Raw genomic sequence first — 20,396 nt, 5'->3', positions numbered from 1 at the left:
GGGGGAGCAGGCTCCCAGCCAAGCAGGGAGCCCAATGCGGGGCTCGATCCCAGGACCCTGAGATCATGGCCTGAGCTGAAGGCAGAGGCTCAACCCACCGAGCCACACAGGCACCCCACTTAGATACCCTTTAGATTGCCACTGCTATCCAACAAAAATAATACATCATTTAAGTAATTTTAAATTTTCTAATAGTCACATTAAAAAAGCAAAAAGAAATAGGTAATTGTATATTTTAACCCATCTATGCAAATACTATCATGTCAACATGTAATCAATATAAAATTATTAGAGGTTGTTTGTATTCTTTTTTTACATAAAACCTTCCATATCCAGTATATATTATTACACTTATAGCACATCTCCATTCAGATACTAAACTTTCATTAGAAACGCTTGACATCTGTGTAGATTCGTAAACATTACAGTTAAAAAAGTAGATTCTGAAAACAATTAGAAGTTTTCCAGTGAATGAAGAACCAAAAAAACATTTTTCCTTAATATTTGCATCTGTATTGACAAAATTGACTCATCTTTTTAGAACAACTGATTTGACTCTGAAAAAAAAGCGTTATCAGTTTCAAAATTACATCTAAGTAAGTCTAACTCTTGTAACAATTCAGTATTATCAACATTGAATTCAAAGGGGCACTATGTACACTGAAAATCTACTCTATATCTGTATCAACAACATGCTCTTCAGTTTTCCCACAGACCTTACAGCCTATTTACATAATGCTATTATAATGAAAATTATCTGCATATTTATTCATGTTGAAAAATGTGTAAAATCATTATTGATTTATATTATGAAAAGTTTTAATTTTTTTTTAAAGATTTTGTTTATTTATTTGACCAATAGAGATCATAAGTAGGCAGAGAGGCAGGCAGAGAGAGAGGAGGAAGCAGGCTCCCCGCTGAGCAGAGAGCCCCGATGCGGGGCTCGATCCCAGGACCCTGGGATCATGACCTGAGCTGAAGGCAGAGGCTTTAACCCACTGAGCCACCCAGGTGCTCTGAAAAGTTTTAATTTTAACATACATTCTTGTACCTGTCTAGCCAGGTTACAAATAAACTTTTCCTTTCCTTGGATCTTTAAATTGAGCTCATTCATGTGCCTTGTGATTTAGGAGAAAAAAATGTAACTCATACTCGGATGTTTTCTATTTGTTGAATACTGGCAGGTGTTCTTTCATTTCAAGAAAATCTTGAATTAGAGGGACAGGGGTGCCTAGCTGGCTCATTCGGTGGAGTGTGCAACTCTTGATCTTGGGGTCGTGAGTTTGAGGCCCATGTTGGATGTAGAGATTACTTAAAAATAAAATCTTGAGAAAAAAAAAAAAAGGAAAGAAAAAAAGAGGTGTGCCTTGGTGGCTCAGTTGGTTGAGCAGCTGACTCTTAATTTTGGCTCATGATTTTGGCTCAGGTCATGATCTCAGGATCCTGGGATCCAGCCCCATGTCAGGCTTCATGCTCAGGGGGGATTCTGCTCAAGGATTTTCTTTCTTCCTCTCCTCCTACGCTCTTGCATGTGCATTCTCTCTCTCTCAAATAAATCTTTTTAAAAAAATCTTACATTAGAGTTAATAGTACAGTAAATCTTTGTGAAACTCTTTCATGACTCAAACTCAAGCAGTGAACATTGGCAAAGAACTTTTCTAACAATATTAAAGATCATTTAATTCATTATCATGAATTATTATGGTCATCAAATTCATTATCTTCTTTTTAAAAATTTTTTTAGCTTCTATTTTTTAATAGTTTCATAAGCTGGTAATGATTCATAGCAATTGTACATATATACATGTGTATATATATACATATATACTGAACAATTTTAAATAACTGCATCCATATACAGTCTCTTTCAGAACACAAATATTTTCAATATGTGTCACACAGTGAAATAAATATAATAATAAGGGAAATCTAGTAAATCCAGATTTTAGATCTCACATAGCTTGCCCATTGTCTTTTTTTTTTTTTTAAGCTTTTTTTTTTTTTAAGCTTTATTTTAGAGAGTGAGTGCACGTACCTGCACAAGCAGGGGAGAGGGAGAAGCAGTCTCCCCACTGAGCAGGGAGCTTGATATGAGGCTCAATCCCAAGACCCTGGGATCATAACCTGAGCCAAAGGCAGACGCTTAACTGAGGACAGACTCTTAACCAACTGATCTACCCAGGCTCCCCCATTGTCTGTCTTGATAGAAACTTTTTCCTATCTAGCTGAAAGTGACAGACGTAAAAGACTAAAACATATAGTATCTACAACTTGCAGTTGATTAGATGTAGACATTTCTTTGTAAATTTAGAAGTTGTTTGAGACACAACATAACCAGAATGTTAATTGGTCAGTGTCTTTGTGAAGCTCATTTAAAGCTAAAAATAAAAGTACTTGCAATTTTTCAGATGTTGAATTGATCTTTAATATTATTAGAAAAGTCTCTTATTCACTGACACTCACTTGATGGGTCAATTTAAGATCGTTCATGTTTTGTGAAATACCTTTTTTAATCTTTTCCTCAAATTTTAAAACCTAATTCCCTTAACTGAAATGATAATTACATTTTTTATCTTTCCATCTAAAAATGGTTCTTTTTCTTGAGCAAGAATCCCAGCCATTTTATAGTTTGCCAGAATGATAAGCTCAGATCCTTCAATAATTATGGAAACATTTTTTTTGTTTAATGTTTAATTCTAATTTCATTAGCTGCTTTACTTTTTTACTGTTGAAAAGCAACTTCTTATTAAATGAATATGCATTTGCTGAAGATGACTCTTAATATTATCTTAGAACTTCTTTTATACAACTTACTCATTTTTCTCTGCTACAACAAATCATATTGCCATCCTTTGTAAAATTTGTGACATACCTTCTCCACTTGATACTGCCTCATTAGTGTGCCTTCATTTGAAAGTTAAAATTTTTTCATAATTTTTAAGTTAGAAAAATAATTTGTATTAGCAAATGTATAAGCATTTCAGCTTAACTACCAGTTACTATTTACATAGTTATCACTGTAACTCTGCTGTCTGCATAAAATATTCAAATAAACACATTGTAGTGCTGCATTGTTGCATAGGAAAATAGCCATCTGTTGACACAAACTAGTTGGGGATATGCTTGTGTAATACTAGAAGTGACAACATGATCCATCATGTACACTGCAATACATCTTAGGTGATATAAGTGATATAATAATCTTAGGTGATATAATAATGAAAGCGAAATACAGCTTCGTCAAAACCATAAAATTGTGTTTAGTGGAAAAGTATTTTTTATTGCTTTAGTTAAGTGACATTTTGTATCAATCAGAATTTTTTTAAAAGTTAAAATTCAATTTTCTTAAGTGGCATCAGCCACATTAGCACAGCTCTAGAGCCGCTTATTTACTTTAATGATGTAAGTTCAGAGAGGTGAAGCAGCTAGATCCAGTTAATCCAGATTAGTTTAGAATGGAACAAAACCATCAATAAACCTATATTCAATATATGAAAAATGTTACTTTAACAAATGTTTTATTCCTTGTCTAAATCCAATATCACACCAAAAAGAATCACTTATTTATTTTTAAATATTTTTTTTTTTTTTAGATAGAGCAACAGGGCAGGGCAGAGGGAGAGGGAGAGAATCTCAAGCAGGCTCCACGCCCAGTGAGCAACCCGAGGAGGGGCTTGATCCCACAACGCTCAGATTGTGACCTAAGCCAAAATCAAGAGTCAGATGCTTAACCACCTGAGCCACCCAGGTGCTCCAAAAAGAATTACTTTAATAAGAAAAAAAAACAGTTACTTAATTTAACTGGAAACAGTTTGTTTAAACAAAGTAACAGCTTTTTTGGTGGAGATTTAGGAGTTCACTTTTCAAGTAGAGATCATGGCATACTGTAAATATATGAAAGGTTATCTAAATTTGCTCTTAAGACTTCATTTCCCAGATGAACAGTAGTATTTAGCCTGGTTTTTGTTTTGAATACTGAGTCTTGTTTTATCTGTAATACGTGCATAAATTTATGCAAGCATAAAATGAAAAGGAGGAATTAGAGTAGCAGCATAATTTTACTCTCAGTGAATGCTTAAGCTTCTTGGAGGAACTCGGTGCCTTAAGTCTAAATTTACAGCGTAGACCTTACTCTCTTAACATTATGCTGAAAAGAAGCAAGAAATTAAATCTTTTCACTAATTTAATATTTTACATTTTATAAAACTGATAAAGAATTATTCTCCTGCCATTGCAGGTACTTTGATCATAGGGAAATAGTCCAGGATGTAAAAGATAGCTTCTACTATTTGTGAAAATGTCACGAAACTTGGAGAATACCTTAGAGACTCTTGATTGACAATGTAGGTACTCAGTTAATGGGGGAGGGGTGTTAAGTAATTACATATATATTACTGTTTTAGGTAAAGTTTCAAAAGCATTCACTCGAAATTTTAACTTCTGTAAATAAAAGACTTTAGGAGACATGCTTTTCCATGTAACCTTTTGTCTTCCCATTACTTTCCTCCATTTTCTTCTCATGTTTAATAGACTGATTTCAGATATGTAAGAAATGTTTTTGGATTCTGCTAGAGATGACCTAATTTTTACTAATTGCTATGCATTCAAAGTTTTATTTACTCAGAATGGCAGCATTACTGTCATTATTCTTAGGTAGTTATAATAAGTAGTTTTATACAAAACTATTCAAAATAATATATTGGTACTAGTTTGTAAGTTGTTTTTGTTTGTTTTGTTTTTTTTTTTTTTTAAAGATTTTATTTATTTATTTGACAGACAGAAATCACAAGTAGGCAGAGCAGCAGGCAGAGTGAGGAGGAAGCAGGCTCCCTGCTGAGCATAGAGCCCAATGCGGGGCTCGATCCCAGGACCCTGGGATCATGACCTGAGCTGAAGGCAGAGGCTTTAACCCACTGAGCCATCCAGGCACCCCTAAGTTGTTTTTGTTAAAATTGGCCTCATTCCAGGAAAAAATAATTAAATGCTAATGTAGAAGGTGAAGTTTTTTACCTGTGAATCCCTATATTTGCTTATTGACTTGCTAAAAAACACACACACACAATATCAGTTTTAAAGAACACCTTAAATATCTTTAGTCAGAGCAGTTATCAGATTCCTAAAAGATGTAGCCACTATTTTATACTTTCGTTTTCTAACACCTCAGAATGAAGATTATTCTCAACTGTCTGAATTCAATTTATTTTAATTAAATTGCTTTAAATGTATAGCTTTATTTTTAGTTTTTTTCCCCCTTAAATTTAACTGTCCCTATTGGTTGATTACCTTTTCCCTGCTCTTCATTTAAATCTCTTCTCCCCCCAAATTCCCTATTATTTTGAGCTGGGACTATGACCTGAAAGCTTTAAGCTTAAGGCTATGTGAATCGACTTGGTGCTTTTTATTTTCCATGTATTATGCACCACTAAAAAGAATGTAACACATGTAGCAGCTTATTTTGTTTTTGAAGGAGGAATCGAAGAGCTTTTGAGTAAAAATGTGAAAAAGAAGCTAGTGCTCATTGCCTACGTGGCTTTTTAAAAAGGCTCTTAAAAAACATTGTGGATTCCAAGTCCTCTTTAAATTTACCACCGACAGTAACTGCCGCAGAGCCATGTGATCATCTTGGCAGTAGCCTGGCCTGTTAGTGATTTCATTACTGTGGTTTCCTCAAGCTCTTTGCACACATTGATTAATATTTTTCTTGCAGTTATCGCTGTGATGATTTTGTGGTTAATGACACCAAGCTGGGACTGGTACAGAAAGTCAGAGAACACTTACAGAACTTGGAAAAGTAAGTAATAGGCCTTGGGAAAGGAAGGGTATAGAATAGGGTAGAGGGATCTTTGCACATTTTTTGGGTGGGAGTTTTGTTAATGAGTTCCATAACTTCGTCATGTTTTTAGTGTGATTGAAATGTTAATAAAGTAAACTTTGGATATCTGAAACTTTGCCCATAGTTAATGGTCATAGCTTAGCATTTATTTCATTTAATATTTATCATAAATCATAGCCAAGAGTCCAAAAGCCTTTTTTTTTTTTAAATTTTTTGTTATTGCCTACCAATTTATAAGCTCTGGTCAGTTGATTTGCCAGGGAAATTTTGGAGGTGTAAGGAAAGGGAATGAAATGATAGAAAATTATTGTGGATTACTTCTGATATTAGAAAATCCTCGTCAGGCCTGTTTTATGATGTTTTCTCAGAAGCACTAAAATTTATGCATTATTTTTAAGGGAAATTAGGTTTTATTATATTGTCCACTTTGCATCTATAGAATAGCACAGCATTCTAGTTTCTTCTTTTCCTCTTTTGTTAGGGGCTGTATGTGTGACATGAAATTACAATAGATTGTAAAATGCCTTGTATCATAAAGAAATTAATGTACTTATATGAATAGAATTTTTTTGCTATAGCCAGATAGGTTATTCAGATAAAACTCACTAAACCCAGAGTTGAAGCAGTAAAACAGAAATCCAAATAGTGATGCCTTTGAAGCTGCAGTGGATAGAAGCATGACCCTGGAATGACTGCTGACTCCAGTGAAATTTGTGTAAATCATGCCTGATTGTCAGGTGCCATCTAATTTATTTTGACAGTTGACATTAAAAACTATTGTGAGAACATACCAAAAGGAGGAGTCCCTTAGCAAACTTTAAAGCAACAGAATGTTTTTAAATCCTATGTTGAGAGGAAACAGCCTAAGTGCTTTGAATAAAACAGTATATCGTTTTCATTAACCAAAGTCTTTATGCATATCTTGTTGACTAAATAGATTATAAACCTGATAAGGAAAGAAGGATGGATTTCTTTAAAATCTAAACTCATTAAAACACTTTGAATTAAAGTACTTTCTGGCTTGTTATCTTTTGGCTCCTCTCTTTTTCAAAGTGCTTCCTTCCTTCTTGTAATCTGAAATAGAGCAGCAGAAGCCCTACCTAGGATTAGAGATACTACCATGTCAGTCCCAAATAAATGTATCAGAACTAAGTCAAAGGGAAAAGAGGACATTCAAGAATGAGCATGCATTTATGCAGTTATCAAATCTTTTATTTCCACTGACCACTTCATCACGTAAAAGATGTCAGAGTTCCTTGTCTACATTTCTGTTGGGTCCCACCAAAAAGTCTTCCTTGCAGTCCTCCTAGGTTGAAAAACATTAGTTGGGTTCATTTTTCTTCACATGTGGCCTTTAGTCTGTAGTGGGAACCACAGTTTCAAAACTGTGAATGTGTTTGTGTTTTATATATCTTTAGACTATTCTGCATATCCTGTAGAAGTGCACTGTACAAAAGAACTTTTTGAAGTGAACAAAGTGTTGTATACTCTGCACTGTCCTGTATGGTAGCCCCTAGTCTTATGTGGAGCACTTGAAAAGTGACTAGCATGACCAAAGAACTGAATTTTTAATTTTATGTAAGTTTAGGTAATTTAAGTTTATATAAGTAAGTGGCTACCATATTAGACACTGTGGATCTGGTGAATTCTGCCATTTTGAGAATTGCTGAGGGTAAAATTTAATAACTTGTATTTTAAAAAGCTGAATGCTTTGTTTATGTAGGTTAAAACTGAAAGTTAACTGTTAGGCTTATTGCTAAGTAGTGTGTGTGTGTGTGTGTGTGTGTGTGTGTGTGTGTGCGCGCGCGCGCACGCGCACTTACGATTGAACCTCTTTACTTACAGAATTGTGAAGGAATAACTTGACACTGTGATATATGGAATTGATGTTTTCTTACTTTACAGTCACTGATACTCTTAGAGGGATATACCTACAGTTTGGAGGTGTTGCCTAAGAAGATTTTTAGTTTTGAACTAACTGTCACTAGATCTGATGCTCCAAAGATACTAGAGTTCATGTGGAAATTAAATAATCCTGCATTTAGTTTGGACTACCCTGGTACATTTTAGAAGATGGAAAAGAATAAGCAGACTTTAAAAGTCTGTGTTGTTCAAGTGTGGGCTTTAGTCTATAGTGGAAACTATAGTTTTAACAGTATTAACAGTAAAAAATGATGATTTTTACTTCTTTTAGATTAGGTCTCCTGACATAATTATTTTAAAATGACCCTCTGAAAGAATTATTTTCTGATAAAATTTAAGCAATATATCTCTTTCATCAAGAAAAATTTTGAAAAATTTTAATTCAGAATATCCATGTAATTAGAATTTTTTCAGAATACCCCTTGTAACATAGCTGAATCAAATTAATTTATATGTATCTGTGTGCCTATAATTATTTTTCAGAAATTCATATTATATCATAATCTGTTATGACAAAGGAGCAAAACAGGATATCTGTATCAAAATTAAGAAAAAAAAAGCTTAGTACTTGAGACTTAATGTTAAATCTCAGAATACGTATCAGACAAGGGTTTTCCTTTGGATGTGAGGAATGGGGCTTCTCATTTTTGAAGGCTCACAGTCAATTAGGCAGGTTAGTGGTAGTGGAGAGGGATTGTCTCACAGACTACATTTACCTGGCCAGCTTTTCTGGGAAGTGCCTAGTGGTAGATGCTTGCAGCCCACCTTGCTAGAGAAGTAGTGGGGATTGCCAAGGAAAGTAGAACTTCTGACTTAAATACTTGTGGGCAACAGTGGGCCTAACAGGTCACTTCCTGGCCTTCCTAAGCGCCAGGCAGGGCTCTATACCCCAGACACTTAGAACAGTGACGTTTAATTTTTAACCTGCTTTCTAATATGTTTGTGTTAATGTCTTTTTGACTATCTGTTTGTGTTTTAATAGCTCAGCTTTTACAGCTGACAGGCATAGGAAAAGAAAACTTTTGGAAAACTCATCACTAAACAGCAAGTTATTAAAAGTAAATGTAAGTAATTAAATATATACAAATGTAAAAATTGGTTGCGATCTAGTCACTGTTTTATTACAACTCTAACATTAATGTTGCTCCTTATACACTTTCATAAATGTATGCCTTGGATTTGGGATATTTTACAAAATGTTTGCCACTTGTACTAATGATTCTTGACGTGACTGAATATCCCAGTGAGTCCATCTGTCAGTGCCTTCCTTCCATCAAGGTTACTCCTGTGCCCCTCTGCCTTAGCAAGTGTTCGTTCTTAAAGCCTATTCATGTATCTTATTACTCTGTTTCTAAGGACCCCAAAGATATTTGCTTTCTTCTGTTAAAGGTTCTAAGTGCAAATTCTATGGGTCTGAGGTTTTGTAAATTTTATCTCTAGGACTTCATTAATACAATGTCACCATGAAAGAATATGCTTCCTCATTCTGATAACTATCTGTTACCAATGTATGATCTGTTAATAAATTAATAAAATTTAGAGATCACTAAATACTTTTAAATACATCAGTAATTTTGCCCTGCATCTGCCTTTCTGCTGTCATGCTAGTTAGGTTTAGACATGCACTTAATTAAAGTCTTAGGATTTTGTGAAAGAAAGAGCTAAAGTACGCTGGCCATCTTAGTTATGGGCAGAGATGCTTCAGGTGGGATTGGTAGATCTGCTTCACAGGTGTAGTATTCAGATGTTAAGGTGCATTTGTAGAGCTAATCAAAAAATCAAGTCTTGGTCTTTAAAGGAAATTCAGGTAGTTTTTAAAAGTTGATATCCCATTGCTAAGAATGCATGTATTGGTCATTTATGCATGGCATAGAGTTAAAAGTTTGGAGATGAATATTTCAGGTATATATATTTATATATTTTAAAATTTGTAGTATTTTTTTCTCTTTTTTTTTAATTAACATATAATGTATTATTTGCCCCAGGGGTATAGGCCTGTGAATCATCAGTCTTACACACTTGACAACTCTCACCATAGCGCATACCATCCCCAATGTCCATAATCAATTTGTAGTATTTTTAATAAAATCTCATGAAAATGTTGTCTTAAACTTCATCTCTTTTAAGGCTCTTCCTGGTTTTCGAATTGTGTACTCCATGGATTTCATTAATGTTGATTTCCTCATAAGCTTCCATGAGGTACTCCCATGTAGGACAATCCCAGGATCAGAAACAGGATTCTAAAAATATCTGGACACTTATACAGAAAGTAGAATGAGAGTTTGAAATATTAATTGGACAAAAAAGGACCAATTCCAAATTGGCTTGATGCTAGAGTTTCAAATATAGGCCTTAGCTTTGATGTCTGAAACACCCTTCTCTTGGTATTACTGATGGCCTTTTCTTGTCCCATTTTGCAGGGAAGCACTGCTGCCATCTGTGCCACAGGACTCCGGAATCTGGGGAATACATGTTTCATGAATGCCATCCTTCAGTCACTCAGGTACTGTTAACATCAGAGCTTAAGATGCTGGTGTTAGCTTCTAATGAAATGGTTAGGAGGAAAGGCTCTGGGTTCACGCTCTGTCTCTGCCACTAGCTCCAGTCAGTTCCCTGTGCCTTAGTTTCCTTATTGGTAAAATTAGGGATAGGAGTTCTGCCTCATAGGAAGATTAAATAATTTATAAAGGGTTTAGAACAGTGCCCAGCAGTAAATAATTGTTAGTTGTTACTATTTATCTCCTGTTGCTTCTTGAATAAATTAGAGCAGAGATCAGCAAACTTTTTCATTAAAGTGGCCATGACAGTAAGTATTTCAGTCTCCACATGCCACCCACAGTCTGTCTCCTATCTTTTCCTCCTCCCCTACCTTTTTAAACAACTCTAAAAATGTAAGAGCTCAGTGGCCCAGGACCAGATATGGCCTGTGGGCTATAGTATATAGACCCCTGGACTGCAGGGGTTCAAAGAATTTAATCTGATCATTAGTTAAGTCTTAAATATGATCATAAGATCAGATGTTTAGAAGATCTTTAAAATGTAATATAAGTAGTAAAAATAAAATACCCCAACAATGCTGGCCTCAGTTATAGAGAAGAAATTATTTTGAAAGTCATGTACTTGTAGATTTTAATGTGGCATCAAAGGCCAGAATAAATTCTCTTCCCAAGGCCATCTTCCAAATAAGGAGCAGAAGTCATACTTGATCCCTCCTTGAAGGTATTATCTCTTGGTTTATCTAGTCTTGTTCAAATAAGAAATTCAAGTCACTACTGAATTCCCTTATCACTCTGTACTTTGTATCTAAACAATATGGTTGGTTTCATGGTTTATTTTTATTTGAGGAAATTATTGAATACCTGGAAACAGGCATTATTTATTTATTTAAGTTATCTCTACACCCAGTATGGGGCTTGAACTCACAACCTTCAGATTAAGAGTCATATGCTTTTCCAACTGAGCCAGCTGGGTATCCAAGAATTCAGGATTTTTTGAACAAATTTTGCTTTAAGCTCTTTGTTCATTTCTACAAAGTTATCTGTTAATACTGTTTTCTTAGAGTAAATGCGGAAACTCAAAGCAATTTCTAAAAAAATTCACATGTAGGTTTTATAGAAGTTTCTTTACAGTCCTAGTAAAGTCTTTTATTTTCTTCTTCTTCTCTTTTTTTTCTTAATAATTTTCTTCCCTTCCTTTTAAAATAGTAACATTGAGCAGTTTTGCTGTTATTTCAAAGAACTGCCCGCTGTGGAGTTAAGGAATGGGAAAACAGCAGGAAGGCGAACATACCACACCAGGAGCCAAGGGGATAACAATGTGTGAGTTCTAAGAATATATCCTTTCTGGCTTTGAGCTATAAAACAAGTGACTCTTACTGGTGATTTCCATTGCATTCTGTGAGTTAATAGGCATAGCATTTTAAAACACTCTCCTAAAACCTGGGTTTAACTGTCTAGCTGATGATCTTAACAGTTGTTGCAATTCTTTTATTTCTATTTACCTAATAGGAGGATAAATTTAGCTCTCTACATATTAAGTCTTTGTGGATTTGAGCTCTAACATTGACATCTGGATATGAAACACAGTTTTAGATGTAGATCAGCATGAATATCATTAATCTTTGTGAATTGACACTTGTCTTATAGTGTTAGATAAATCTGTTTTGGATAATAAAATTAATTTGTAGTCATCAAATTAATTGTGGGGCAATGCAGCCAATTTAGTTGATATGGAGTGGGAAAAATTGACAGGTGATTATTGAGAACGAATATGTATGCAAATTCATTGCAGCTGTGTTCCATTTGATGTTCAGAAGATCTATATTATGATTGTAATGGGCAGATTTTTTTTTCATATCTTAACATTACTAAAGTAAGGCTCTGATTTATAATTTGTGTCTTTTTTTTTTTTTTTTTTTTTAAAGAGCGCATACATGGGGCACCTGGGTGGCTCAGTGGGTTAAGCCTCTGCCTTCGGCTCAGGTCATGCATGGTCTCAGTGTCCTGGGATCGAGCCCCACATCGGGCTTTCTGCTCAGCAGGGAGCCTGCTTCCCCCTCTCCCTCTGCCTGCCTCTCTGCCTACTTGTGATCTCTCTCTCTGTCAAATAAATAAATAAAATCTTTAAAAAAAAAAAGGGAGAGAGCACACATATGCACATGCTGGGGTGGGGAGGGGCGGAGGGAGAGAGAGAGTCCTAAGTAGGCTTTAGGCCCAGCACAGAGCCCAACATGGGGCTCAATTTCATGACCCTGAGATCATGACCTGAGCTGAAACCAAGAGTCAGATGCTTAACTGACTGAGCCACCCAGGTGCCCCTAGTTTGTATGTATTTTAATGTAATGTTCTTTCTGCCTGCCCATTCCTGCTCTCATTCACCCCATCCCCACACATTCTGAAAAGCCATTTTACAATCGGACATTGTTCTGCCTAAGTGACTGAGGGAGATTAGGATAGAACATGTCAGAATAGTGTGCATTATGGATAGAGTCAAAGCACCAGGGAACTTTAAAGCCAGACATTGAAGTAGGGATGGAATCCTACCATGACAGTTGATATCTTAAGAGTTTGCTTTTGCAGCATATAGGATGAACTGGAAAATGCCTGCATTCAAGAAGACTTCACAATTTATAGTAGTTGGGCTGGAGGAGATAGCAGTGAAATAAGGAAGAAAAAAATGCATTTTCACAAAAGTTAAGAGGAGAATTAGTAGTACTTGATGCATTAGTGTTATTTAGGGTTTAGTTACAAACTGTAGAAATTGGCTCTGGCCATTGTAGGCAGAAAAAGAGCTTAATGAAGGTCTGTTGATAAGCTGTTACTGGATGGGTGGAAAATCAGGTCTGGAATCCAGACATCCAGGACCATCACCACAAGCATCCCGTGGAACTCTATCCCATAAGGATATCACTGCTTCCGTAACATCATTGTCCCATAACAACACGCTGCCCAGTGTGTGACACCAAAGTTCCTATTACCAGCACTGTTGGAGTTGGATGCTGGGTGAATGCTGCTGTTACTGCTGCCCCTGCACTCCACATGATCTTTGTCACCAGCAAAGATTTGGCACTGCCCCAGCTTTGTATCACTAACTTCAGCTTCAAATAGGCAGAATTCAGGCTATACATCTGAGTCTTGGCTGCAGGAGTTGAGAATTTTCATAATGGGAGGCAGTCTCTTACTAAGACTTTTAAGGTGAGGAATTCCTCAAATACAGAGTGTCCAGGAAGTAAAAAATACGATTTGTATCTCAGGGACCTACTGAATGACAGAGGTTGAGCAAGAAGTTACTGAGATTCTCTGAGATATCAATCAGATATACATGAGTATGGTAGTTGTATTGACAGATACAGATATTAAAGTTGTTTGGACATGTTTCAGTTTAACTAGTTATTAGAAGTGTTTCATTCTAGCTACATGCATAGAAAAACAAAATTAATAGTGACTTAAACATCCACTGTTTATTTTCTCATGTAAAAGCTGGAGATTATCTATCTAGGGCTGTTTGCCACAATGATCAGGATCCTTCTAGCTTTCTATTCCACCAAACCTAGTGTAGGGCTCCTATGCACATAGTTCAGGGTGGTGCTGGAGTACCACCATTTCGTTCTTCGAGCTAGAAGGACTACTCTTTCTCTTTAAGGAATTTCTCAGAAGTTGAACACAATCAGAGTTTTTTATTCCAGGAGTTCTTGTGCCAAGCAAAAATTGGAAGCTTTGTTCCTATAAGAGAAGAGGAGAGAATGGGTATTGTAGGATAGTAGAGAAGAGTATAGAGAGCAACTTTAGTGCACATTGAGTTTGAAGTGACAAGAGGACATCCAGGAGAAAATTCCTCTTGGAAACTGGAGAAACCTGATGAAAAGTGGGCATGAGAAAACCTAGCTTTCAGATTTGGATTTGGAGTCCTGGTGTGGAGTTGAGTGTTGAAGCTTTGTGGCCAGATGAACGGTCTCAGGCAGAGATGAGCAGATGGTCACACACTGAGGTCTGGGAAGTGTTCCTCATGAGGGGCAAGATGGAAAACTGCAGGAAAAGGAGAAAGAGATTCTGTTTTAAGTTTTTAAAAAATATAAGTTTTAAAGTAATTTGGTTTGTAACTTATCTATTGCTGTATTGTATAAGTATGGCATTACTTTGGGACAAAGTTCACCATATGGTTAACAACTAATTTTGTCTATAATTACTGCAGTTTATGTGGGGTTTTGAGAAGCTCTTACTAAACTGTCAGAATTAGTTTAGGAGAAACCAAACTCTTTATGTTTTCATTTTTTATTAGGAATTGTAGACAATTGGACATTATACATTGAAACAGTAGCCTCTGACTAATGCCAGGGGTATCATCCCTTCCTCTTTTCCAGGTCTTTGGTGGAAGAGTTTAGAAAGACACTTTGTGCTTTATGGCAAGGTAGCCAGACTGCATTTAGCCCAGAGTCCTTATTTTATGTTGTTTGGAAGATTATGCCAAATTTTAGGTAAGTATTACTTAATGAAAGATACTTAAAACATTAATATTAGTCTTTCTTTGGTTCCTGGAACAATTTCCTATGAAGTTGGTGGTATTCTAACTAATAAAGACTGGTTTTATTTTATTTTTTTATTTTTATATTTTTAGAACCCTGGGTGGGGTGGGGGAGGAGGGTTTGGGAGAGGGGCAGAGAGAGAATCTTTAGCAGGCTCCATGCCCAGCTCAGAGCCTGATCCCATGACCCTAAGATCATGACTTTAGCTGAAATCAAGAGTCGAACGCTTAAACAACTCAGTCACCCAGATGCCCCTTTGTTTTGTTTTTAAAAGAATAACAGCAGTTGGATCGTTTGACTAGACAAATGTGGGTGTTTAAATAATATATAGACATTAAAAATGTCTAACAAATGGTAGGATATTTTGTCATTCTAAAAACGAAGATTTTGGGCGCCTGGGTGGCTCAGTGGGTTAAGCCTCTGCCTTCGGCTCAGGTCATGATCTCAGGGTCCTGGGATCAAGTCCCGCATCGGGCTCTCTGCTCAGCAGGGAGCCTGCTTCCCTCTCTCTCTCTCTGCCTGCCTCTCTGTCTACTTGTGATCTCTCTCTGTCAAATAAATAAATAAAATATTAAAAAAATAAAAATAAAAACGAAGATTTTGTAAATAACTCATGTGCCCTTGTAAATAATTTAGGAAAACATGCCAGACAAAATTCCTTTAATTCTTTCAAAATCTTATGAAGATCCATTACCATCATACACCATCTTATTTCAACTAAAAAAAAAAATCCATTTGTAGTCTGCAGAAATCTGTGGTCTTAAATTCACTGTTCTAGGTTGGGTTTTGAAGTCAAGTCCATTGGGATTCAGTTTGCAAAAGGTAGCTGGGCCACATCCCAATGTGGCTATAGAGTCATGTATTTTCCTTGGTCTCTCTCTAGCATCACTTGAGGAGGGAAACAGCCTTGCCAGAGGAATCTGCCTCTTCTCCTAGGTTAGTCCTCTCAGTAGGGATGCAGGTAACAGCAGATTTGAGGCACTGCAGGTGTTTGACAATAGCCTTTGCCACCGTCTGCTGATTTTGTCCTTCTGAAGCAGGTCTGTGCTCTTGCTAGTCAGGAGTTTGGCACCTAGAGTAAGTACATCGCTTTCCTTTTGAAAATAATAAAAATAAAAACACCCAGCATGCTGTATGTAGTAAGACTTAGTAGTTTATCTTGCTCTATTGCCTAATAGTGGTTTAGATATATTAGTAGTATAGAAGAGTGTTTAAAAGATAATAACCTCAAAGAGCTGGCATTTGTTGCCTTACTCCAGAAGTCTAGCCTTGAGGATCTGATATGATTGACTGTTGTTACCCCTGGTCTTTGTTTTGAAGAAAACTTCTTTTATATATTGTGACATTTAAATCTCCTCTCAGAAGAGACTAATTTTGTAAGAATTTTGAAGTTTCTCGACTCCAAAATAGGAAAGGTGGAAATGACTGCTAAGTTATCACTAACCAGGTTTGGACTTAATATAACATTTCTAATATAGTCTCCCAGTTAGACTCTTGATAGGGATATAGTCTTTGTGTTTTGTTATATAATAACAAAAGATCAGATATAAAAGGCCTAAACTGCTTAGGCATTCACTAAATAGAAACCAATTTTATATATTTAGTTTCTATTTAGTGAATGCCTAAGCAGTTTAGGCCTTTTATATCTGATCTTCAGTAAAAAAATAAAAACAAAAAACCACAAAATTCCCGTCAAGAAAGGAAGTTTTAGCTCCATTTTTTTAAATTAATTTTTTAATTTTTTTATAAACATATAATGTATTATTAGCCCCAGGGGTACAGCTTTGTGAATCGCCAGGTTTACACACTTCACAGCACTCACCATAGCACATACCCTCCCCAATGTCCATAACCCCACCACCCTCTCCCTACCCCCACCCCCCCGGCCACCCTCAGTTTATTTTGTGACATTAAGAGTCTCTTATGGTTGTCTCCCTCCCGAGCCCATCTTGTTTCATTTATTCTTTTCCTACCCCATTAACCCCCCATGTTGCATCTCCTCTCCCTCATATCAGGGAGATCATATGATAGTTGTCTTTCTCTGATTGACTTATTTAGCTAAGCATGATACCCTCTAGTTCCATCCACGTCGTCGCAAATGGCAAGATTTCATTTCTTTTGATAGCTGCATAGTATTCCATTGTATATATACCACATCTTCTTTATCCGTTCATCTGTTGATGGACATCTAGGTTCTTTCCATAATTTGGCTATTGTGGACATGGCTGCTATAAACATTCGGGTGCATGTGCCCCTTTGGATCACTACATTTGTATCTTTAGGGTAAATACCCAGTAATGCAATTGCTGGGTCGTAAGGTATTAGCTCCATTTTAAAAAAGACAAAACTGAGACGGAGCAGGAAGAACTTGTTCAGTCTTACACATCTAGTAGGTGTTAGAGTTAGAACTCAGGTCTTTGTTGAATTGGTAAAGAATAGATGTGTCAGCAGTCATTTGTCTACACGCCTGAGTGAAGCCTACCAACTAACTTCATACTGCTCTGCTTGGTTCCCATGGTGACTCAGGTCCTTTATTCTTAAGTGAGAGTTTAGAAATTGTATGAAACTTTTATTCAGTAAAATTCTACTTTTCCTCAAAATCTGCCCACATCTCTGCCTTTTATATAAAGTATCTATAGCCCAGCTGTGAGCATGATTTAATTTTTCGCTGCTTAATTTTGCACATTCTGTATCCTTAGCAATGAAAGGAAAAGACTCTTGGAGAGGGTGACCAAGTTGAGTTTCTGCAGTGATTCCTAATTCACATGAACTCTTAGATTCCGTAGTGACTGATGGGAGTAGAATGCCTATGTATTCTCAGCAGGGCTTTCTCAGTTTCACAGTAATTGAAGTCATTCCCCATTTTCTTGTAATCGATGAATAATTTGCTCTTGGTTAGATCTAGATCTTGAAATTATATCAAGGTTAAAGCTTAAGTGTAAGGTCACTGCACAACCCCCAGGGGCAAGGCCGGGAGATGTGGGGCTTTCTTCCAAAATTGTTGTTCTTATTAAGTATGCAGGGTAAAGTTCCTGTAACATGGCCTGTGTGGAAGTGCCAGGAATCTTGAACTACGTTTCTGTTGTATTTATGATCACAAAATAAAATTTTACGAGAGGTTAGGAAGCTCATTTTCCTTGATTAACCTATGGTAAGTTCTAGGGAGTTTGATCCCTTGGAATGACCTATGAGGACTCTGAAATACATATATGCATGTGAAAGTAGGAACAACTTTTATCCATTAAATAATGAAAAAAAAAATATATATATACTGTAAATGTAAACAACAGCTTTGGATATAGAAACAACCAAAACTATTTTTTCTTTCTTCCTACTCAAACCAAAAGCCAGTTGCCCAGTGGTAAACTTACCAAAGTTTGACCTTTCCAACATACATATCTACTTACCACACTTCTTATGGCATCCTAGTATGCCCTGCTTTTCCTGTCTCTTTCCTTTTCAGGAAAGTAACTTAAAGTTTATGGTGTTTGTTTTTTTTTTAAGATGTTATTTATTTGAGAGAGAGAGAGCATGCACTAGCAAGCAGGGGGCAGAGGGGGAGGGGCAGAATGAGAGGGAGAGAATCTCAAGCAGACTATATGCTACACTCACTTGGAGCCCTTTGTGGGGCCTGATACCAGGACCATGAGATCATGGCCTGAGCTGAAACCAACACTTGGACATTAACTAACCAAGCCACCTAGATCCCACTAAGTTTATGTTTTTTAAATAGGTAAAATACAGGTGGCTGAGAATTTCAAAAGGTAAAGAAAGGATATATAATGAAAGTTTTTTCTTTTACTTTATTACCCAGCCATTCATTTTTGCTTTCTAGGAGCAGCTATATGTACTAGATTTTTGTGTATCCTTTTGTTGATATTCTGTGTTTGTGTGTGTGTATAATCTTTAACATAAATGGTAACATATTCATGCTTTTTTTCTTACTTAGAGGTAATTCATGCTGGTATCTAAATAACTTCTCCTTTCATTTTATGGCTGCACAATGTTATACTTTATAGTTGTATCGTAATTTATGTATAGTTCCCTATCAGTGGTTATCTAGGTTGTTTCTTACCTTTTGCTGTTCCAGACAGTGCTGCAGTAGATAGTATCATACATGTAGATGCAAGGGTCTCACAATTGCTGGATCAAAACATACTTGCTTTGGGGTGCCTGGTTGGATCAGTTGGCAGAGCATGAGACTCTTGATTTTAGGGTAGTGAGTTTGAGCCCCATGTTGGGCATAGAGATTACTTAAAAAAAAAAAAAATATTTGCTTTTAGTTTTAATAGTCTTTTCTGCTAGCCTTTTTTTATTCTATGCCTTCCTTAACATGATTTTATCTTTTTATCTCTGTATCTTTGTCATGTTTGTCCTATGGTATTTGCCCTGACCTCTGTCTCCTTCTTTAAGGTACAGCTTAATGCTAACTGTCTAGGAGAATCTGATAATTCAAATTGCGTCATGGTATTTATTCCCTTACTTCTCATATCATTTATATGCTATTTCTACTTTCCCATAAACTTACTCTAATATATTTGCCTTAACTTCCAAGGGAGTTTTCTTTAGTTTTGTACTTATCATTTCTTGTAATTAATGTTTAAAAACAATGGGTGAATAAATTACTAAAAACTTTTTTCTATTAGCTATTCTGGTAGATCTTTGTGGACAACAAATGGGTCTCTGCATGTGAGATCTTAAAAATAATCTTTCCAGGTATACTGTTGATATTTTATAATTAAGCAGTATTAGTTCTGTCTAGGAATTTAGCTGTTGTATATTTTTTGTGTGTTTGTAAGCAAAAAGAGCTATTTTTATCATTTTCATTTTCTGGTGTTCTTGTCTTGGAGAAACTCAGCCATGATTGGTGTCACAAAATGTAGAATAGCAGCTAAATTTGATTGATTTGGGTTATATCAATTTGGACAAAACAACAACTCAGAATTCGTTTATGAATGTTAAAGATTTTTCTTTTTTTTAAGATTTTATTTATTTATTTAACAGAGAGAGACACAGTGAGAGAGGGAACACAAGCAGGGGGAATGGTAAAGGGGAGAAGCAGGCTCCCTGCCAAGCAGGGAGCCCAATGTGGGGCTCAATCGCAGGACCCTGGGATCATGACCCAAGCCGAAGGTAGGTGCCCAATGACTGAGCCACTCAGGAGTCCCAGATTTTTTTTTCTTCTTAAAGATATTTAAAAATAAGAACAGAGCCTAAAATTACAGTGTGCCCTAGGTATTTTAAAAGTTTGTTCTAGAAAGATAAAATTTTATTCTGTATAGGCATATCCTGTTTATGATTGGTCTTTCCAACTTACACATTATGTACCGGTACTGCCAGAATGCAGAGAATAGTCAGTAATGCACGGGTGTATATGTCACAGTTAGGTGTGTTGGCATCATACAAGTACTTGTGTGTGCCTGAATTCTGTGGTATCTGTTTCATTATTTGGAATGTCTGCTTTTCACACTTGAGCAGAGGAACAAAGTAACGTTTTCTTTCATCATTCTTCATTGGGGCAGTTCTTTGTTAATAAGATTTGGGTAAATATAGCTTGTCACCTTATGCCAAAAACTGTGAAGAAACACTCTGTATTTCTTCTGCACATTGTGTTTCAGC

At 36.1% G+C, this 20,396-nt stretch overlaps 1 protein-coding gene across 4 annotated transcripts in view; it reads left to right on the top strand.

The window, feature by feature from the left end:
* Positions 1 to 20,396, top strand: part of USP3 (ubiquitin specific peptidase 3) — a 103,441-nt gene that overhangs the window by 45,340 nt on the left and 37,705 nt on the right. For all 4 annotated transcript variants that reach the window (XM_032864766.1, XM_032864767.1, XM_032864768.1 and 1 more), the window contains 5 exons: positions 5,708 to 5,791; positions 8,739 to 8,820; positions 10,177 to 10,259; positions 11,461 to 11,574; positions 14,616 to 14,729. In XM_032864766.1, coding sequence (XP_032720657.1) covers positions 5,708 to 5,791; positions 8,739 to 8,820; positions 10,177 to 10,259; positions 11,461 to 11,574; positions 14,616 to 14,729 — 477 coding nt within the window. The remainder of the gene's footprint in view (positions 1 to 5,707; positions 5,792 to 8,738; positions 8,821 to 10,176; positions 10,260 to 11,460; positions 11,575 to 14,615; positions 14,730 to 20,396) is intronic.

Source organism: Lontra canadensis, unplaced genomic scaffold (genome assembly GCF_010015895.1).
Source record: "Lontra canadensis isolate GAN:19392208 unplaced genomic scaffold, GSC_riverotter_1.0 scaffold28, whole genome shotgun sequence".
Taxonomy (NCBI): Eukaryota; Metazoa; Chordata; class Mammalia; order Carnivora; family Mustelidae; genus Lontra; species Lontra canadensis.
The sequence above is the reverse complement of the archived record's forward strand: the minus strand, read 5'-3'. Positions and strand labels throughout refer to the sequence as shown.